The sequence below is a fragment of the Rattus rattus genome, chromosome 2, assembly GCF_011064425.1.
Source record: "Rattus rattus isolate New Zealand chromosome 2, Rrattus_CSIRO_v1, whole genome shotgun sequence".
NCBI classification, from domain to species: Eukaryota; Metazoa; Chordata; class Mammalia; order Rodentia; family Muridae; genus Rattus; species Rattus rattus.
Genome location: NC_046155.1, coordinates 117,979,376 through 118,002,248, shown reverse-complemented (window position 1 = coordinate 118,002,248; position 22,873 = coordinate 117,979,376). Strand labels below are relative to the sequence as shown.

Sequence of the window (22,873 nt, the reverse complement as noted above, 5' to 3'; positions counted from 1 at the left end):
TGTCCCCACTTTGTCTGAGCATGGATTAGTTGACTTTGTTTTTTGGTGTGGCTTAACTGGAAAGTGCTCACGATGACATTTCCCTAAGCAAGCTCACATGCCTAGCATTGGTTTCATTTACAGTGGGGAAAGTTCTTTCCTGCCATCTTCAGATCCATGACTTTTAGAGCATTAAAAAACAAACAAACCAACCCACTAAGGATATACTCTGATAACCTTAAAAGAGGTGTTTGGTGGAGTGACAGCAGATTCAGAATAACATCAATAGCAGTGTCTTTCCAGCCTCTGCAGCTCTGATGTGATGCTCACGGTTGTACAGCGCCAAGATGGGATGCGCTGAATGGACCAGGGCCCAGGCAGTTGCCCGTCTGCCTGGCAGAGCACAGCTGCTGTCACTGGCTTCCGGTTTGCTCTGGCCGTCCCAAGGGCTCGGGCCTCATGGAGTAACTTTGCACTTCTGCCGCAGGTAGAGCAAGTGAGTCAGCTGGCCGTGTTTGTAGAGGCGGCGTTAGACTATCACAGGCAGTCCACCGATATCCTGCAGGAGCTGCAGAACAAGCTAGAGCTGCGGTAAGCACCTTTGCCTTGCTCAGGCAGGGGGCTGTATGGGGCAGCACTGAAGCAGCCAGTCTGTCCCCATCCCTTAGCCCCTCCTTCCAATCCGTTTGACATTTTCTCCAGTCTACTCTCAGGTTGGGTATGAAATGAGCCAAGATAATATATGTGTAGCTTAGAACAACAGGACAGAATTGGTAAGGGCTGGAATGGCTTTTCTCCCTCTTTCTTTTTATTGACATCCCCCTTTTGTGCCCCATGTGTAGAGCATACAAGCACTGTGGCTTATCTGTCTGAGAAGTCAGCTCCTGCAGCTTTCTTGCTGACCGGTTAGCTCTCCATTCACCTGATGAGGGGAGGAGTTTGTGCTCCATCCCCAGCATCTAGGGATGGGGAGAAAGCCAAGCAATACTCAGAACCTTGTAAAAGCCATGAAAAATATTACCAGACTGTGTTCATATGACAGTCAATAATATCCTTTGAGTAATAAAGAAATATTCTTTGTCTTGGGGCTTTCATGGTCAATGTAGTCCCTACTTTCTGAAAATAGGCAGCATCCTTTAAAGATATTTGATTAATATCAAATTATTGGACTAAACCTACACTATGTTTTGACTAGACTTAATAACAGAAAATTGTTTTACATAGGTTTATGGTAATGAATAAATTCAGAGGGATTTTGCTTCAAGTAGTGTTGTAGCTCCAGAGGGAAGGCTGTTGTTCCTGAAGCATCTGGTTCTGAGGCAGGGGCTTGGATGGTTCCCTTTCCAGCAGAGAGGAAGGAAGGCAGCCTAGGGGAATACCCAAGGGCATAATGAGGACATCTCTTTCAGATGACTTTCAACCAGAAACCCAAATGCATGCTGGAAGAATTGCATGCTGGTCGTATCCCTGAGACTTGGGTTCTCTGAAGTCAGTGTGCACAATCCGCAGTCTCATACTCCCGCTGGGTCTGGTCCTCAAGTAAAGCAAAGGCCTGTGGAGGCTCTGCTGTTTGGGATAGAGGTCTGACTTGGCCTCCCTTGTGTGTTACAGAATAGCTCTTGCATCCCAAGTCCCTAGGCGAGACTACATGCCAAAGCCTGTGAACAGGAGTTCCACCAATGCCAACGGGGTTGAACCCAGCTCTTCAAAGATAACAGGTAAGCTAGCCATCCAAAGTGGGCCACACGCGGCCTCCAGCTCTTGCCTGTTGCTGACCCTGTGGTGGGGATGCCCTGAGAAACGAATGGACTTTCCTTGGTTGAGCGATGAGCTCACCCCCTTTCCCAATTCCAATGGTCATGTGTTCAAAATCTGAAGACCAGGCCGGGGAGAAGTCCGTTGTGTACTAATGCTGCCATCAATGTGGCCGCTAGACTGCCCCTTGGCTGGAGAACCATAGTTGCTACGTTATCTTTTATATTTAAAAGTTTAACACCTTTTAAATCATCTTCCCAAGTGTTCTGCAGTTTTAGTTGCACGCTCTGAGCCCCTGAGATGTGCCCGGCACCATCTCCAGTACTGTATTTTAGGTTTTAAATACAATCTAGAGTAAAGTGTACTAGAAAAGATTTAGATGGCGAATATTTTCCCATGCCCTTGTGTGATTGCCAACTGTGTCTGGTCTCCTCCCTAGGCATAGCCTCTCCTAAGGGACTGTGCATGAATATTGTCCTATCTGTGACTGGCACATGTATTTCACATTTAACATAATAGTTAACAAAAGCAAGTTATCATTGTGCAGTTTTCTTCCCAAAATGCATTGCTCTTTCTTGTGGTTATGTCCATGTGGTACATAGGCCTCTCCCACTGTGTTTAGCAACTTCATGGTTTTGCTTGACTCCTATTAACTGCAACAGTGCCTGCCCTTATCTGTCTCCATACGCAACTGAGCAAGACTTTCTAGAAATGAAATTTCTGAGTCAGCGTCAAAGAAGTGGTGGGGTGGGGCTGGGGCTATGCTGCTGGATTTAAATGATGGTGGGTATTGCCAAGTGACACTGCAGAATGGTTACACTGTGCTGGTGTATGTCAGACTAATTTTTGCCAAGGATTGTACATAAAAATGGTGCTCCATATCCATTTTGACCTTTCAGAAATCACTGGATTGGTTATTTTTCTATTTTAATTGGTCAGTGTTTAAGTTTTCTTGTGGGAAATTTGCCTTGCCTTTGTGATCTGTGGGAAACCATCACATACAGGTTATTGACAGCTTTCTAACCCCAGTCTGCCACTGACCCTCAGACCCTCAGACTCTGGGAAGTGGTTTGTTTGTTTGCCTTAGTTTTCTTTTGAGGACATAGACACTCTTATTTGGATTTAGCCAACTTGGTCAGTATTTTTTATGATTTGTACATTTTTGTGTCCCTCTCGGAAGTCTTTCTGTGCCCAGGATTATTCCGCTATGGTTTCTACTACTTAAAAAAACATTCCTTAATATCTAGGTTAGGCCTTTGTCCGGCCACCGAGTGGCTGAACCATCTTCCATTCCTACCAGCAACATGTATGTGTCCGTCTGTCCATGTGATGCAGCGTCTGTGGTTGCTTTTATTTCAGCTACATTGATGAATGCTGTGGAGAATCACGTGCCTGGGGATGTACTGTGCGTGGTTTCTGGGTGGAGCATCTTGTTAGGTCTCGCCTGTTTTATAACTGGACTATTGCTGTATCTGCCGCTGAGCTTGGCCAGTGTTCACAGAGGCTGGGCAGAAGTCCTTTGAGATGCACTTGTAGCTTCCCATGCGTTCCCTGTGTCTTATTCTTGTATTCTTTTAATGAGCTCTTCACAGACCAGGGACTTCTGTGTGTTTGGATGCTGAAGAGAATTCCCTCCCCATCCTCCTTCTGACGCCCACAGTCACACAGGTCTCTGTGCGGGTGCGAGACTTGGGCTGGCATCCATCCGCCTTGCTCCTGGGTGCTCAGGTGCTCTCGTTCCATGCACAGCCAGACACGCTGAGCTCTGAGTGTTCCCCAACATTGTCACAGGACCTTTTCTTTCAATGAAAATCCAAAACCGCCAGTGTAATCTGCATCTGTCTAAATAGAAAATGGGACTTGAGAGTCACAGCTGTGAGGAACAGCAGGTCCTTCTCGCCCCAGACTCAGTTCTTGCCCCTAAAGAAAACACTTCCTGTTGTGTTTTCTACTCGATTGACATTTAATCCCACAGTAAGAAGCTTGGATTATTCTTGTGTTGTTTTGAGTCACTCGTGTTTTCCTCGTATAGCGATGGAAAGCTTTAACTCCTTCACTTTTCCGTACAGACTCTGCCCGTCCAGTTTTCTTATCACCATTTAAAACAAATGTTTTACACTTGACTCCGTTCACTCGGGAGTCTTAAAATGCCCCTCTCTTTCTTTTCCTGCTTTAAGCCCAGTTACCTCTGTTTCCAACTGAAGTTAGAGCTGAACTGTTGTAGTTGGAAGCTAGGTGTCAGAGAAGTATCTCTGCCCATCTGTCTGTCCGGTCCTTTTGTCTGTCTCAGTCAGTCAGTCAGTCAGTCAGTCAGTCAGTCTGTCTGTCTGTCTGTCTCTCTCTCTACCTCTCTCTACACACACACACACACACACACACACACCCACCCACACACACACACACACACCCACACACACACACACATGGCCACATCTCTGAATTCTCATAGCTTCTTGCACCCAGGTCTGCAGTTTTGTGTCTTGGAACCAGGTCATGTCTTCTATTTCTATGGATTTTGTTTCTTACTGTTTTCTGTTGACTTTCTAGGTTTGTTCGCTTGCGTTTCCAGGTGAATTTTAGCATTAGCTTTCTTATCTATACAAAAAGAGCACATTCTGACTTTAATTTTGTTTGGGTCGAGTCTGCAGATCACTGTTAGGGAGTTGGTGGCCCAGTCCTACAGAATGCTCTGGTCTGCATCACAAACTGTCTGGTTTTCATTTCCTGATATCTTTCATTGTGCTCAGCAGTGTTCTGCAGCAATTACAAAAGTCCTTAAGAGAAGATTGGGTTTATTATGGCGAATGTTTTAAGGAGGTTTACAGTCCCAGTACTGTTGTGACAGAGATAGGCAGATCCCTGGAGCTCCTGGCCAGTGAGAGATCCTGTCCAAAATAAAAAGGTGGATGGCTCCAGAGGAATGGTACCTGAGCCTGACCTTTGTCACCAACAAGCCAGTCCATATGGGTGCGCACTCCTGCACACATGCACACACCCGCATGAACATGACCCTCCTTTGCACAAGAAACAACTTCATTCCCTCTATTTTGCAGATAGTCCTTGCTGTATGGATTTTGCCCTGTAGCATATTTTCGTGACATTGTCTTGTGGCGCGGAGCATGACCCATCTTGGCAAATGTTTGTGTGACAAACAGAGAGCATCTGTTTCACTCTTGCTCTCTGCGTGGCAGGCCAGGTTAGACCACGTCGTCTGCCTCTGTTTCCTGGCTGGCTCTTGTCTTTTCCTGTTTGTGGGTGAGTAGGAAGTTGGGAACAGCAGTGGGGGGATGTCAGAACGATGGGAAAGTGGGTCCCATTCCTTCCTATTTCCTCCATTCTCACTGAGCCTTTAAACTTAAACCTAGTCACAACAACATTGATAAACGTGGTTATCTTTATTAGATACTTTTTTATCTTCCCTCAGATTTCCCCTTTTAAATGTCTATTGTTAGTGTTAAGATTATTATTACTGGTATTTCGAGACAGCATCTCACTTATATCAGTTTGACTGCAGAATTATCCTGCAACTGAGGATGACCTTAAACTCCTGACCTTCCTGCCCCCACCTCCCAGGATGCTGGGACGACAGGCCCACAGCCCTCTCTGTGGCTTTGGACTCTTTCTCTGTTGTGTCTGTGCACAGCTGCTGTCTGAGGTTGTCTCACTTTGTGACCTTCTCTCTGAACCCATTCATTTAGGTTTCATTTATGTTGAGTTTATGCTAAAGTTTTAATTGTACTAGTTTTCTTTAGCTTCTTAACAAACCACTATGCATTTTGTGACATAAAGCTACATACATATAGGATAACATTTCTTTATCCTGTAGTTCTGGGGCCCTATCTAGAGGTTGGTGTTCTTTATGGAAGCTCTAAGAGAGGACCCATGTCTTGTCTTTTTCGCTCTCTGGAGGACACATGCATTCCTTGGCTTGTGGCTCCTTGCTTCATTGTCAAAGCTAGTGACAGAAGACTTGAGATCTCCCTTGGACTCTGGCCAGGACTGCAGACCTGTGCACCATCCCAGGTTTATGTGGTCCTACAGAACGAACCCAAGGCCTTCTGCATGTTAGACAAGCATTCTGCCAGCTGAGCTCTGTCCTTGGCCCCTTAACTATATTTCTAAAGATCATGTTTATAGTGTGGGTGTGTATCTGTGTGTGGAGGGGTGTGCCAGGAGCCAAACCTCTCTGCCTCTCTGTCCTGTGCCATAGTGGCTGAAATGGAACATATCCACCATGAAAATGACAATCCCAAATCCTCAAATAGTGTGTCTCCAAGTCCCTCCACAGACACACTGGCTATGCATTCTTTGGCTTCACAGATAGACTTGACTCTTTAGAGTCACCTGACTTGTGACTTGCCTCCCAGATGTCACCTTGTGGCTATTTCTGTATGGCGGAAGTAGCAAATAAACTCTCTTGTGCCTTTTATAATTATAAGGACACTAACCTCATGAATGAGGCCCACCTTCATGAACTCATGCAGGGAAGGCTCCTAGACTTCACTGGTACTAAGTTGCAGTACATGAATTTTGGGCACACTTACAGATCAATATTAAAAGCAAGATTCAAGCCACAGCAAATAGAAACACACAGCAGGTGCGCCTCCCTAATACTGATGGAATCTTGCTGAACAGATGTTTCAGGGACCCTTGCCCTGACAGTGAAGGTCCTTGATTAGACCTTGGTTCAGTACTCCAGGGTGGGTATATGTATATGTGTGTGATAGAATATATGTGTGTGTGTGTGTGTGTGTGTGTGTGTGTGTGTGTGTGTGTGTGTGTATGTGTATGTGTGTATGACAGATTCCTCTACTGTCCTTCATCCTGCTGGCTTCCAGGAGTTCTCCCTCAGAAATGTCACATCTGAAGCTGGCCTTGCAAGTTGTCATCTTAGACTTGTGCTATGTGGCTGTCTGTAAGCTTCACTAAGCTCAGATGTTTCCAGGTGAGGCTTGTGTATCTTCTACAGGGTGAGTCCATCAAAACCATGGTGAATGTCTGCTCTCTGTGCTCTCAGTAGTTAGGAATGCCCAGAGCCGTGGCCCCTCTCAGACACAGCACTTAAGACAGCTCGATGCCTTTCCTTCTTGTTAGACCCGGCTTCCCTCTCTCAGCTTGTAGAGGTTGTCTTGAGGACACTTGAAGCAACAGATCCGAGAGTGAAGGAGAAATCGTAAGTCACGGACACATGCCTGGGTCCCTTTGGCTTGGTCTCTGAGAAGTATATGAAACAGCGGCTGGCGTTGCCTTCTATTCTTCGGGGCTCCTGAAGTGGCTTCCCTGACATCTGACTTTCCTCCTCTGCCCTTCCTCAGTGTCTTCACTCACAGGTCAGCGATCTTCTGCCTTCTTGTAAGAACTCGCCGCCTCCACTGGCCATAACTGGTGTGTGGCCTGCTTTCAAGGTTGTCATAGGTAACACTTGGACCATAATGCTTCACTGTGACCTCACAGGCATTAAGGGCTGTTACACCTATTACACATACATTCTCTCCATTGCTGCCGTCTGAGTCATTGTCTCAGGTTGCAGGTTTTATTGTGGCAATGCCAGGCTTCTGGCAACAGTTTCTACAGTGGGGTAATAGTAGCCACTGTTCTCAAGAGACCCAAGAGGTGAAAGATAGAAATCTAGATGTAGTTTTCCCCTTAAAGAATTGAGCATAAGTGACTTACCTCACCTCTCCCACACCAGTGGCCAGGGCTGAGTCACAGGACCCAGCCAGCTCCAAAGGGAGGAAGAGGGTGAACTGGACATCCAGATCTACCTGCAATTCTATCACTATTGAAAGGGAAGAGGTGGGTTGGGTGGATAGTGTGCAGATCCCACATGTATGTTCTAGAAAGTTCCTGGAAGAACATGTCTGCCCTGTTGTTACTCACTGCTTTCTACTGGGGTCTTCAGGCTCCATTTCTGTTCAAATGTGGCACTTGGGCACAATGTCACAAGCATTGAGGGATTATACGTTAGAATCACTTAGGCATAGCAGACATTTTGGTAGAGGGCCAGATAGTAAATATGCAAGACTTATGGTCTCTGTAGGGCCATGTGGTCTCTGTAACAACTACTGAACTTTATTGTTACAGCATCCAAATGTGTCCATAGATGAGGGAATGAGCTCAACTGGGTTCCATTCTTGCGTTATTTGGCTTAGAGCCCACAGTTTGTCAACCCCTGACCCTCCTCACTGGGAAGTCTGCGTACTTCAGCGGCTTCACTTCTGGAAACACATCCCAAAGAAGAATTTAGGCACAGGATATTCTGGTATCCCTGTTAAATACTCTCTATGAAGTTGTACATGGGAGGGCCCTGATGCTGGTCATTGGCTTGTAAACACCTTGTCCATAGTTGGAGAGTGATAGGCCAAGTGAGATACTGCTCATCTGTTGAATTGTCATGATGTGTGGATTATACAGAAACATAAGCAGGTATGAAGTTAGATAGAAAAGAAAGACAACATTAAGAAGATTCATGACTGTAAACACACATGCACATAGGCTAAACTAAGTGGTAATGGGCAATATTTATCTGGTTTGAAGATAATCTTGAAAATTGTATTTCCATAACGCATATTTGAGTAAATGCAAGAAAGCCGTGGCCCTGAAGAATTGACCTGGGCACTTTAGGGAAATCATAGAGCCTATTAAACCTTGCCACGTTCTCTGGCTGCCAGGAAGCTCCCTGCCCTTGAGTAGACTGCTGGTGATAACCCACATCTTGCTCTGGGCCTGCCAGTCCCACTGTGTGTCTATTCCCTAGTGTCATGGTATAGTAGTGCTTGCCTTCCTTCCTCAGAACTTTGATTGTTTGGATAAAATGTACGGTTTTTGTACATTTTATGATTTGCTGGTTTCTGGCCTGACATGAATCTTTAGTTTGGACACAGATTTTTCTGGAAGTTTTTTTTTAAGCTTTCTGCTTAGAAAAATAGTGGACATAAATAAATGAACTAAAAAAACTGGAAATGACCACAATCCCCGCCTTCACCCCCAGTGTATTATCTTTGGATAAAGTAGACCCAGCCCTCCGCTCACCTTTGTCCCTGCCAGCGCCCAAGCAAGGGAACTGTTCTTAAAGACGGGATTCCAGGACCTTAGATAAAGCTCACCCAAAACACCATCTCCTACTGGAGGACAGACCACACGCAGCTTTCCTTTGCTTCAGTCTCTCAGACTGGACATTTGTAGAGTATTGAGTTCCATGAGAAATAAAGTATTTGGATCAAAGTCAGAGAAAGGTTAGGGCCCTTCGCTGGCATCTGGATGTGTGTGCCAGTGCCATAGCTTGTTGCTTTGTCTGGACCTCCTTTCTTCTTCACACCAGTGTTGCAGAGAGTGAAAATGAGAACAAAACCACAGCACATTGTAAGGATGCTGGCAGCTACGCCACAGAGTGGCATCGGGTTGGAGAGTCTACAGGCACATGCAGCTCTGATCCTGCAGTACCACCGTTTGACAGACCAGAAAGTGGGCTCTCAGTGAGGTGCAGCAGTGTGCACCCTCAAGCTCAGGGTTAGGAAGGCAGAGATAGGAGGGGTGCCGGCTAGCTGTGTAGGATCAATGAACATCAGGCTCAGGAAGAGACCCTGCTCCAGAATTAAGGTGGAGAATGGGAGAAGGAAGACACTTGACATTGATCTCTGACCACATGCAAGTGTGCTCACACTCATGTATGTACACACATGGTATCCCTCCCACTCTCTCTCACACACAGACACACAGACACACACACACACACAGACACACACACACACACACACACACACAGAGAGAGAGAGAGAGAGAGAGAGAGAGAGAGAGAGAGAGAGAGAGAGAGAGAGATCGATCCTGGCAAATGTAACAATGTAACAATGTTTAAGAGTATTGGGAATGTTTGTCTCTAGGATTCATGATCATGGGTGTATGTGGTCAGTGTGTGGTGGCCAAGGACATCTGCTGCGTGCATCTGTCTTGGTGGAAGGGAACTAGAACAGGACAAGGGAGCTCTTGGCTTCCTCACGTAGGCTGTACATGTCTGAGCCTCTGTCCTTTCTCCTTGGCCAGTAGCTCTGCCCCTAGGCAGATTAAATTCTAAGGAAAGTAATGTCCTGCTGGCTTTTATAGGAAGGCTGAACCTAGAAACTCAATTCTCCCAGGTGGTGGGGTCTCCCTTGTGCCACTGTGGCCATGTGCCTGTGCCAGCCACTTCCTTGAAGGTCCCCTGGTGGTGGCCTTGGGGTCCCTTCATCACACATCCATCATCAAGCTTGCTGATTTGTAGGTGGAATTTTCGAGTGTAAAAGGGCCCGGTACTGTTTGTTTCCCAGGCACAGTTTCAAAAGAAAATAGCATTTTACAGCCTGCATTAATGGGAAATTACTTTCCATTAGGATTCTGAATGATTTGCCTATAATGTTTATAAAGGAAAGGAAAAATGTCAAGCATTTCACTAACAATTTGAAGCAAAGCTCTGAAGACTTTGCCAGAAACAGATTCCAAGAACATTTTCTTTATCATTTCTTCTTTCCAGAGAAGGAAAATGAGTGGAGCTCGCTGAAAGGGTGTCAGTCCATTAGGCAGACTACAGCAGGACTGCGATGGGGCCGCTGATAATGTCACTGCTAGGTAGTTAGGGGAGCGAATGAAGTGAGGCCAGCCTGGAGGAGGGACTCACTGCCGGATGAGGGAGTGCAGACAGAGGCCAGAGCTACGAGAGGCTTCATCAGCTCAAGCTCAAGGAAGCCAAGGGAAGTCCAGGAGCTGAACTCTGTGCCTGGGCCGTTCTCAGGACCAGAAAACAGTGTGGCACTTGAGACCTGTGTCCCAGAACCTTCCTCCCCCCTGGGATCTTGTATGAGGCTCCGAGTTGTCATTTACTCTACATTCAAAGACAGGGCAGGCTGTATTTTACCGTTTGCAGTTCATATAGTTCAGTAGTGTGGAGTCATTAGGGGAAGGCTTTAACACAGAGTCAAGGACAGGCAGGCTTTTTGGAAAAGCACACACCCCAGACACAGGCTCAGGCTTCTCTGTGTACATCATGGCTCAGGCCTCAGATACCTGTTATTTGGTGGCATTTGTTTATGACTTTCTTTTTTATTTCTCCAGTGAGATTTCTGAAGGTCCTGATTAGTATTGTGGTAGCTAAGGGTTAACAGGCCCCAGGCTGAGGTCTGCTTCAAGTGTGTAGAGAAGGATGGGGGTCATTAACAGAAGTGTGCCGTGGGTCTGTCAGAGTAGGCAGAGTAAATCTCTCCACTGACGTGTGTTAAGGCAGTCTACCTTTCGTGAGGTATAAAGGAGACTTTTATAAACTTCTTGACACTTTGAAGGCTGCACAGAAATAGTCCAAGTCATTCCTCTTGTGGGTGCCAATCTCCAGGGATTACACTGGAAAATAAACATGTATTCAAAAGGGAAAGGCAGGGCTTACTCGTTTAAAAAAGAGACACGCGCTGTGCAATAGGAGTATATACGTTTATTGGCCCAAGTTTCCGAAGAGGAAATTAAAATTTCACAGAGTGGAGTTCATTCAGTCAGCACGTTTGTCCTCTCTCCCACCCCCAAGCCTTCTTCCACATCCATTTCCTTAACTGTCAGTTGTGGTTCTGACTTGAATCATTGCAAGGGTGAGATAAACGGGGGCAGGAGTCCCACGTCGGAGTTCAGATGCTGGCAATTAGGGCCAACTTTGGGTCCATCTCTTAAGCTGTCCAGAAGCCCGGGCTCCCTTCTCTCAGGTGCTCTGACCTCAGATGCAGTCTCTCATGTCTGTCTCTCTGAGTATGTGGCATTCTTAACATGTTAGTGTGGACAGGTTGAGTGACCTTTTAGTATTTCCTCTCGTGAAAGGTCATTCTTAGGAAATAAATGGTAAACCGTTTTGCTCACAGTTCGTGGCTCCTGGTATGGGAATATGTGAGGTTCTTTGCTATTGTCCAAGCTGGAGGAGGCTTTGGAAGGGAGAGAGAGGTTTTTTCACTGAAGGGAATAGTTTCCTGGAATTTATCTACAGCTTTGTCATGGGAGTTTCTGAGAGCCTACCTTTGGTAATCACGATAGAACTTGGTAGAAATGACTGTGTATCTTATAGTTGTATATATATTTTATAACAACATGGCTAAGTTGTAAGCTAATATTTCAAATATCACAATCCAAATATTAATATAGATACTGATTTTAAAAACAGTGTAGAAGTCATTGTCTCTGGGGATAATGAACAGGGGGCAGCTGTGTAGCACGGTTCCAGGGGACTATATGAATACACATACACACACGTACAGATACACACACAGACACATACATACACATACAGACACATACACATACAGACACACACACACACACACATACAGACACACACACAGACACAGACACATACACATACAGATATATACATATACAGACACACATATACACACACACATACAGACACACACACATACAGACACACACACACACATACATACACACACATACACACATACACACACATACATACACACACGCACACAGATACACACATACACACACAGATACACACACACACACACACACACACACACACAGACACACACATACACACACACACACACACAGACACACACACATACACACACATATACACACACAAACACACATACACACAACACATATACAGACACACACACAGACAGATACACAGACACACACAGACACACACACAGATACACAGACGCACACACAGACACACACATACAGACACAACACACATACACATACAGACACACACATACACACACGTACAGACACACACACACTCAGACACACACACATACAGACACACACACAGATACACAGACAAACACATACACACACGCACACTCTGACGCGCTTATCTATGGCCCTTTCTTTTGTTGGAGAATGAGTTGCTTCTTAGAGGAACACTTGAAGCCTTATATTTATGCAGACTCTTGATTTTCGGCTGCCAGTGACTGACCCATGCTGTACAAAGCAAGGACCAGCTCTTCCCAGGGCTCTCTGCCTGATGATCACTAGGCTGGTGGCTGGAAGGCCACCTTTGATGGCAGCCGTGTCTTTCCCATTCCCAGTGTCTTAGCAAAATCAACTCATAAACACTGGACCAGGTCACCAGGCAGGGAATTTGAGTAAATAAATGGGCTGCAGCTTCTACAGTGTCTGCATTAGTCATCCTGACAGACAGCGCTGACCTTTGTCAGGATAGGGCCCAAGCTTTATTTACCAAAGCCAAGTGACATACCTGTGCAGATGGCGTAGGGTTGGTGTGGGTTAAAACAAGTCCCAGGGCTGATTTCTGCAGTGATGATAGTGAGTAAACTGGAGTCCCCTGGTAATCATTTCAGTAGTCACCTGCTGTAGACAAATGGTGGCCTGTTATTTTTAAAAGACAATTTATAGACCTTACTCAGCAATTTACAATGTACCCATCATAGATTAAAATGTGACATGTATGTTGTAGAGTCCAGAGGCTCACAAGAGTGGGCCAGCTGGAGGAGACAAGCCGGAAGTAGGGGTGGAGGATCAAGGAGACTGAGACTCTGGTGATCTAGTCCACAGCTGGAGCCCACGGACTGCTAGTTTCTGTCCTGTCTAACGGGGATTCAAATTATAATTTAGATGCGGTGAAGCAAAAATTCGTGTGTATTAGGATTGTACAACAGTGTTGTATCTTAGTCTGCAATGGGAAAGGATTAGCTTCAAAAGAATTTAGAACTAAACCTTGAGATTTTAAAATTTGGAGAGGGAGCCTGAACAAAATATGCACCTTCCAACTCAAAAGAAATGGTTTGGTATAGGTTGAGTGCGGTGCATGGCCTATGGTGGACACTGGATGATTGCACCTGAGCCTGAGGAGGAAATGAGCTCTTGGGCTGGGCGTGTGGCTCAGCTGGCAGAGTGCATACCTCACATGCATGAAGCCCTGGGTCAGAACCCAGTACTGCATGCATACGCGGGGCCTGGTAACCTGTTGCTATAACCCCCACTTGGGAGGTAGAGCCCAGAGGATCAGAAGCTCAGGGTCATCCTCAGCTACATAGGGTACTTGAGGCCAGCCTGGGCTAGAGACAAAATGGGGAGAAGGAGTAGGGAAGAAGAGCGAGGGGAGACAGTGATGGGAGGAGAGGAGAGGAAGAAAATGCCGAATGATGTATTTGCCCCAACATGCTTAGGAAACAAATTATTGAGTCAAATTCTTGACGTGTAGTCAAATCCTAGGTGTCCGTCTTGTGGAACTCCTACTTCCAGAAAGACTTGGGATTCACTCCCAGTTGGAGCACTGATCCTCTCTACCTGCCAGGCACCACCTTCTTCAAGCTTTAGTGGCCCTGGGTGCAGCTTAAGCAGTAAGGGACACTGCTGAGCACCTGGACTCGAGACAAGGAAGAGAGTGGGAAACGAGTCATTCCCTCCCCCAGACTCAGCTAAGAAGGATAAAGGGAGTTTTGGGGTCAGAGGGCACTGAATCCCACCTCGGTCACTGAGTACTTACGGGTCCTGAAGAGCGGGGATCATAACTTCCCATTGGGTAGAATTATTCTAAGGATAAAGTCCAAGCCTGTGAATTAGAGGTGCTGGCACAGTACTTGCTACCATGTAAGAGCCCACCGCACGGCCACTGTTGATGCTACATAATGGGTTATCTGATTCCCCAGCCTACCTACCACAGACTGAGAGCAGCAAATTAGAAGGGCCTGAGGGACCGCTTCGGAATGGTCCACTGACAGTAGGAAAAGGGACAGGTCGCAGCCCGGCTACAAGGGAGGCAAGAACAAAGCTATATGTATATATATATATTTAAAAAACAAACAATTTTTTTCAAAAAGCACAACACTTTGGGGCATTCACTAAATGACAAAGTGACCTCTCTCCACAGGTCAGTAGCTTCCTGGAGACCCCACCCCTTGTCCTTCCATAGGACTGACAGTAGGCAGTGTGAGTTCTCTCTCTGTCCCACTGGCTTCCAGAAAGTAGGTTGTGTGAAGGGGGTTCAAGTGTGCCCTCCATTGGTAGTGCTCAGACTGAGTGCTTTCCAAGTCTTGCAATCCCTAGAGTCAAGGGCAGAGGAGGAGAGGAGGAAACCCTTCCCCCAATCACTGCCTCCCTTCTACATCATCCTCTCAGAGTCAGTGTGGAAACAGAGCATTTGAGAACAGCTCCCAGCCTGAGGCAGGGGGATGAGGAGGTGGGAAAGGGGAACATGTCAGGCCACTTCATTCTAGCCTGGTCTTCGTGCTGGTGTCTAGGGAGAGGATGCTGTTCCAAATGCAGGCTCCAGGCACAGGGAGGAAGGACAGAAGCCCCATTAGGAAAGGCCATTCCTTGGGGAAGGGTGGGCAAGAGCAAGGCAGAGGAGGATGCTTTCGGCTTTCCTGGGTCTGGGAGCTCAGCTGAAGAGCAGGGATTGGCCCAGGTACAGAGAGGGCTTGAGGGTGACTGGGGCATGGAGAGGGGATAAACCTTCCCACTGTTACTCAGAGTCGTATAAGTTAGAGTGGTTCACACAGCACCCTCTGCACCCAGACAAGGGTCCGAGCCTTCTCTGTACCTTACATTGGAGGAAAATGGTAGTAACTAGTCATTAAATTAAATCCATTGTCTCTGAGGCTGCGGCGTGACCCTCGCCTTACTAACACCTGAGAGGCTTGAAGCTGTGCAAGATGAGATGTTATGGGAGGGGATGGCTACTGCACGAGAAGTGTGGTCAGAGTTTGTGTCTGCCAGTGACACTTTGAACAGGAACTTGGCAAGCAAGGATGAGGTGGAGGGAAGGGCAGTGGAAAGAATTTTCCCGAGGCTAAGATGGGACCCTCTATTGTTAGAAAGTGGGCCATATCACTGCCAAGAGGGAAGTGAAGTTTGTTTTAGGAAGAATATGGTTTCCATCTCTATTGTGTGTGGCTGAGAGAAAACACCCCCCCCATGGTGTAGAACTGAACAAGAAGAATAAATATTTAAGAGGGATGCTCTCTCTTCTCCGTTAAAATAATCGTTGTTTCAGTACATTCAAAAAGACAGATTGTGTTTCCCCCCCTCTCCTCTCATGCTATGTGAAGGCCCTGTCTCAGGAGTCAGAGAAAATAATGGTCTCCTGAGGGCAGGAGGGTGTGTGGCCTTCCCCAGAGGACTTCATGGGGTCCTGGGTGTCTCTTCCTGTTTTGTAGAGCACGCAGACCTGTGCTCCAAAGACAAGCTCATGTGGACATTCTCTTCACACTTCTGGGTACCAACAACTGCGTGAAATGAGCAGGAATGGAGAGGTGCTCAGGGCTCCACAGACCACAGGTCAAAGGGATGGGATGCTGGCTGGGAGCTATGCTCTCCCCCCAGAGTTTTGTGGGGAGATCTAGATCTGGCAGTTGGAAACCAAGCATCGGGGCACCTTATGCACGAGTATCTTAAACACCAAGGAAGCAGGCTGGCTGCAAGCTCCATCTTCAGGGCATGGACTTTGTGCCCCGGAAGGCCCAGCCTGTCTCTTAGGTGGGCAGAAATGTTATTTCTCTAGTTGGGCCTGCTATGAGTCTCTGTTTAGACCAGCAGCGGAAATGACTTGATCTTTTTCCCATTTCCACTGTTTGCCAAAAAATGGAATGAAAAAAATTAATCTTTTTTCCATTTCTTTTAATGGAAAAAAATGTAATCTTGCCATTTCAAGGTAACTCAGTCTCCTCCAATGAAAAGCATAGATGGCCTATTCATTACTCACTGGATTCAGGAAATCACTGTAGTGTTCAGAGATGAACCCCCTTCTTGGAGCTGGTGGTTTTCCTAATCATCCTCTCCTCCCTCAGTCGCCCTGAGATACTGTCCAAAGGCACGGGGGGAGTGGATGGAGACTGGAGGTTGCCTACGTAGAGGCTCACGTCCACAGCAGGGTCACTAGTCAAAGAGCTCGATCTGATGTCTCTTGCCCCAGTCCTACCTCTGAGAGGCCAGGTCTGTGTATGTTGAGCATCTGTGAGTTCTGCTGGTGCCCTGTGGACCCTCAGTCCTGCCTCACCCCTGGGGAGTAGGCAGTGGTTACCTCAAGCCCCTCTTTGGTTTCATCACGCCACACTTTCCCTGGCTCAGAGCACTTTGGGAGCTGCCTTGACCCAGAGTTCCAGTGGGAAGTGGGGCAGACGTCATCCTCTGGGTGTAATCGAGGAAACATTTCCATGCTGTAGGCAACTGTCTTCTCTCTCCAGGTCCCTGCCCGTCTAGGAAGAACTTCTACCTCTTTTCTAAGTAGCAGGAAACAGCCTTTCTATCTCTAGGGACTGAAATAAAATCTCTAGGATCTAAGGCCTTCAAGCTCTGGTTCTTTTGAATCAGAGTCTGCCTCTTTCTCTTATCTCACAAAATATGCCCAGCCTCTGGCACGAAACTCTGAAAGCCTTGGCTACTCACAACTGAGATAGCAACATTTTAGAATTTGCAAGCTATACGTGGACTGCGTGGTTCATGCCCAGGCTCTGTGTGCTCCCTTTGTTGAAAGGAGGCTTACGTGGTAGAGGGCCCTGGTTAACAAAAATGACCCAGAATGAAAAATGTATCAGGAGGTATTTCAGAATGTTGTACTGTCACCGGTGTGGTTCGGACCAGCCAGCCCTAAATTCTGATCTGTGTGCATTACATGTGTCTGTACACCTGAGGATTGTGCTTGGTATTGGGGCAGTGCAGGAAAGATGTGGAGGTCTCCGGGTGCATGAGTCAGGGAGTCTTTCTTCCTAGTAATCTCATGAGAGGCACCTTGTCCAGTTTTTATTTGCTGGTGCATTGCCTCTCTCGGCATATCAAAGTGGGCAACGTGACCACGGCCCTTGCCTGTAATGAATTAATGAATGAGTTGAGGAGTGAATCATAAATCTGTTTCCTGATTAGTTCAGTGTGTGTGTGTGTGTGTGTGTGTGTGTGTGTGTGTGTGTGTGTGAGAGAGAGAGAGAGAGAGAGAGAGAGAGAGAGAGAGAGAGAGAGAGAGAGAAGGGGGAGAGAATGTTATACAAGTCTGCACTTACAGGCTGGCTTGGACAACTGTCTTCTACTTAGAATTTGTTTCGGTCATGTGAGAAAAATTAGATAGTGAGTCCCACAGAGAGATAACCCACATAGTGCCTCAGGACTATCTTAGAGTGAGCCTCCCAGTCAGTGAGATAGCCCGCACAGTGCCTCAGTAGCATCTAAGATTGTGTAGAAGGTAGGTTATGGTTTGGGGTCTGGAATCCTGGTGTTTCTTTCTAACTTGATATCAGGCCATTGTGACCTCTTCAAAAGGGGGAGGGCTTATGTAAGACCCCCAGATTGCCTTCTGGGAAACAGTGAGTATTAGAGCACATGCTTTCTAAGCCAGCCGTGGCTCTTCCACAGTCTTCCTCCTCAGGTAAACCTGCTGGTGGCAGAAACATGGAAGGAATCTGATTATTTTTATATGCCATAGCAAACACAGTTGTACTTCAGTGACACTGACTCACAGACCGAAGTTTTCAGGATCTAGTCCTACCCACCTTGATTAAATTCTATTCAACCAAAGAAAAAAGTGAAAAATTCGCTGTTGGAAACTCAGTTCCCTGGTGCTTTGAAATCATTGAATGTTATTCTGTCCAAATTTAAAATAGTGGAACTAAGCCCTGGTATTTAAATTAGTCTCCCTGGCTTCCATCATTATGACAAGGGGAGTTTACACTCAGGCTGGAGTAAATTTTCTTCTAGAAGGAGTTGTCCAAATGCCACAAACATCTAGGCGGTCCTGGATGTCACTGAGTAGATAGATCTCGATTTCAAGAGGCTGGTCAGTCTACAGGTCACCTTCGGGAGGGAGCTGCCTCTCAGAAGAAGGAAAGGCCTTCTACATCTGCTTTCTCTTCCAGCAGCTGAAGCTCTGAACACCAAACTGTGGATGCAAGATAAGCTGTAACCCTGGGGTTTCTCAGTCCCCCTTCCCTAGGTTGGAAAGATCTGGGAATTTTAAAAATATAACTTACAGTGTTAGAGCATATATCCGCTCTAACAGTCATTCTTGGACAACTGCAGAAATACCCAATCCATTCTCAATCTTTCTCTCGTTATCTTTGTGAGCCTTGAAGAGTTGGTGAGGAAGGGGTACAATCTCCTAAAGAACTTCAACTCTCACATGAAGTCTAAAGGTGGGAAGGGTGTCTTAGTTACTGTTCTATTGCTGTGAAGAGACACCATGACCCAAGGCAACTTGTACAAGAAAGCATTTGGTGCCTGCTTAGTCAGAGAGCTAGTGGATAACCATCACGGCAGGGAACATGGTGGCGGGCAAACAGGTATGGCATTGGAGCAGTACCTGAGACCTTACATCCTGATCTGCAGGCAGATGACAGGAAGAGCAGAACCGGGCCTGGTGGGCACTTTTGAAACCCCAGAGTTCACCCCCAGTGACACACTTCCTGCAACAAGGCCATCACCCCTAATCTTTCCTAAATAGTCCACAAACTGGGAACCAAATTTTCAAATATGTGAGCCCCATTCAAACCACCACTGGCCAAATAGCAATAGAAAGAAAAAGAAAACAAAAGAAAACAAAATAGAGGCCATAAAATTGAATGGCAGAAGGAAAAGCTTGTCAGATATTCAGTCAGAAGACTGGAAATTGTTTTTCTCTGGGACTCCCCACCCTGGCTCTGGAGCCAGCTAATGCCTATGGCCTTCCCATGTGTGCCTTGTCTGGGTTGGGTTTAGCTTCCTTCCATCCCTTCCTTAGAGGCAACCTTGGTCTTACCAGTGGTCCACAGCCCTCCTCCAGTGAATGTATCATCTCCCTGGCCCCTGTCGTTACAACTTCAGCTCCTTCACAGGGGGCGGTGGGAACCTCTGAGGTTCGGAGGGAGCTACCAAGAGCTGGACCAGGAAACCATGCCCACCCCAGACATGCGAAGTCTTATCTTAAGTTAGCCTGAGGGTGCCCTATATTCATGAACTCACGTGGTCTATATGGCCTGGGAATTTGTAGAAAATCTTCAGACTGTCTCAAAAATGAAGAAGAAATATTTACCTACAAAAATAAACAAAATCAACTAATTGTGTTTGCATAGCCTACATGGGTTATTTCACTTTGAAGTTATAGACATAAAAACCTTAAAATAGTAGCAAAGTCAGAGTCAAAACATGATACTTACTGCGGCCTTTTTAAATGGCCAGTGATTTAAAATGTCTCATAAAGTTTATTTTGCTAATACTTAGAGGAAAAATACCAAGTATAATCCAGTCAAAATGGAGGTTATACAGTGGCACTAGAGCTTATCTGTGTGATTATGAGAATGCCCAGGAAATTCTGCAACGGAACAGTGGCCAGGAACTCGCCTTACTAATTACCGACATTTGTTTAAAGCTGTAATATAAAAAGAGATATGGTACTATTGCCAAACAGATCAACTGATCTGAATTGAAAATCTCAAAATAGACCACAGGGCTCATGGTCATTAAATGGTAAAGCCAGGTGTGATGCTACCTGTAATTCTAACACTTGGGAAGGGGAGGCAGGAGGGGCCTCTGAGTTCAAGGCCAGCCTGGGCTACATAGGAAGAGACCCTCATTAATAAGATATCAATGCAATATTTGAAATCAGTGAGGAAAAGGGATCACTTTTAAACTGCTTCAGCATCGTTAAAACATAATCAGTTCTTTTACTAATTCTGTACAGTAACCATTCATAGCCATGGAGGATGAGGTATGGGTGAAAGGCCTCATTTATTTACCTTCCTTGACTGTCCCAGAATTTGAAATTACAAAGCAAAATAGAAAACCTATTACTTGCCCACTTGCCAGCACCAGCAATAAATAAATGAATACATAAAATAAAAGAAAACATACAACCAAATGGAATTGTCTGTACCCAGCTTGGCAGATAGAGGCCCGGTGTTGGGAGTGTGTAAGGGCTTGTGATTTTGAACCACAGAGGCACACTATTGACCTGATAACAAACGCTAAGCAACTTGACACGTTTCATGCTCCATGATGACCAAATCCTGTTCTAGGCCGTTAGAGGGCAAAGGCACATATTTGTGTGCATGTATGTCAAGAGAGGCTCACACTACTTCAGACTTATCTGTGAGAGCAGAGAAAGTCTAAAGGAAAAAGGAAGAGGAAAGAGGGTATGAGGGAAAAATCAGGGAGGGAGCAGGGAAGAGAAGAGATGGGAAAAGATGGGGAAGAGACAGGGCAAGGAGACAGGAGGAGGGAGGGAGGGAGGGAGGGAGGGAGGGAGGGAGGGAGGGTATAGATCCAGTAGGTGCAGGAGTGCTCAGAATGACCGCCATAAGAGATGGCCACAGCAAAGGGAGTGGGCACAGGTAGCAGCTGGCCAGTGGCTGGTAGATGTGTATGGGGTTAGGCTCACAGTACTGAATGCACGAATAGTATTTAATGAAAACAGATATGGAAATTCACAGATATATATTCATATAGACACCTGGCCTTCTCAGGCCTCACACTGGTTATCTCTGAGTCCATGAGTTAGAGTTGACTTGTCCCAGATCTGTATACTCATTTTCTCTTTTACAGTGACCATGTTTCAGTGTTTTAGGGGATCTCTAGGCTTGACCCCATTAGTCAGCTCTGTGAACATCTGTGTTCTGTTGTGGCTTCTCTCTTCCTGTTCTCATGTTACCACCACAGCACTCCTTGACATGGGTAACACATCACCTCAACTTTGTCCTTTAATGTCCCCAAGTTCATCCAGTCACCCCAAAGAAAGTCTGAGCATCCATTTCGGAGGCAGGATGGGGGCCTTGTGATTTGCCTTCCCCTTGGGCTCAGGGCCAAGCCGAGAGCTGCTGTGCCCAGGAGATGGACTGGGCATGTATCCTTCTCCTCAGAGGATTTCAAAGTCAGGCCCTGTGTGCAGAGGGGCCTGGGGCGGGGTTGGCTAAGGCAGCTGGAGAACGGAGGAGGCTGGAGGCAACCAGGGGCCCACACACAGTAGCGGTGGAAGGCAGCCTTGGGGTAGGCGGGAGCAAGCACAGGCTCGTCCCCCATTGTTCTCTGGGTGATCTGTCTGTTAACCTGCACTTTTTGTCTCCGTATCACATGGACAGGTACTGACATTCCCTCGGACCAGCCCTGCTGTCGTGGTCTCTATGACTTTGAGCCAGAAAACGAAGGAGAATTGGGATTTAAAGAAGGGGACATCATTACATTAACCAATCAGATAGATGAAAACTGGTATGAAGGAATGCTCCGTGGGGAATCCGGCTTCTTCCCCATTAATTACGTGGAAGTCATTGTGCCTTTACCTCGGTGAATGTGTCTTTTGGACCTAACTTCAGAACTGAAATGAATTGGCACCAGTGTCCTCTCAGTGTGGTGTTCTGTGACATCCTCGCTCTCTGGCCCACTTAATCACTTTTGTATGTGTGTTTTCTTTATAATGTATTTTGTATCAATTTAATTTGTATAACTGATTTCTTTGTCCTAACTCATAAAAATAGTTTTCTTCTTGTTCTAAAAAGCATTGGTAAATGTATTTGCTTCCTGTTGCTAAGAAAAGTAAATCGCGCCCATTCGAATGGCCTGGGTAGTCCTTAGCTGCAGTGGGATCGCGCCCTTTGCGGCTATGAAAGCTAAAGATTTTGTTTCTTGACATTATTGACGGCGTTTGGTCTTTTCCTGTTTTAAGCTTACCTGTGAACAGCCCAATAAACATGGCACACTGTGTTCATAAAAGACTGGTTATTTTTAATGTCAAGTTGTTTTTTTAAGCTTGGACTTCAGGGCAAATCCTTGGCTGGCCTGGGGTCCCAGGTGGGGTCCTTAGCTGACGGCTGCAGATCAATGTCAGCAGGTGGGGTGTGGCCCTTTTTTAGCTACTGATTTAAACATGGGACATCCCTGCCTACTGGTAAGTTCATTAAACAGCCCAGCCCAGCCTTGCTGTCGTATGTGGGCAGGTAGGATTTCAGTCAGTCCCACTGAGGATGCTGAAGGCTGTGTCCGATAACCTAGGTTTATAGAACTAGCCCTGGCCTTACCTCCAGGATGACCTTGTCGCATGTCGTGGCTCAGGGGAGTCCAGTAGCAGCTCTGCCCCACAAAGAAGAGGCCGTTGTTGCTCGCCTCGGCAGAAGCGGGGTCAGGAAGGGCTTGTCCAGGATCGACAACCAAGTAGTGGCAGGAACAAGAGTTTGAACTCTGATAGTGC

General features: G+C 46.4%; 1 protein-coding gene across 4 annotated transcripts in view; it reads left to right on the top strand.

Annotated features, from left to right (window-relative positions):
• Sh3gl3 (SH3 domain containing GRB2 like 3, endophilin A3) overlaps positions 1 to 22,398 on the top strand; it is a 124,487-nt gene extending 102,089 nt beyond the window's left edge. For 2 of the 4 annotated variants that reach the window (XM_032893302.1, XM_032893305.1), the window contains 2 exons: positions 467 to 570; positions 1,591 to 1,870. In XM_032893302.1, the coding sequence (XP_032749193.1) occupies positions 467 to 570; positions 1,591 to 1,855 (369 nt within the window). In that variant the 3' untranslated portion in view covers positions 1,856 to 1,870. Of the gene's footprint in view, positions 1 to 466; positions 571 to 1,590; positions 2,429 to 21,770 lie in introns of those variants that run through there. The other 2 variants (XM_032893303.1, XM_032893304.1) reach the window with 2 other exon arrangements.
• The last annotated feature ends 475 nt before the right edge of the window (positions 22,399 to 22,873 follow it).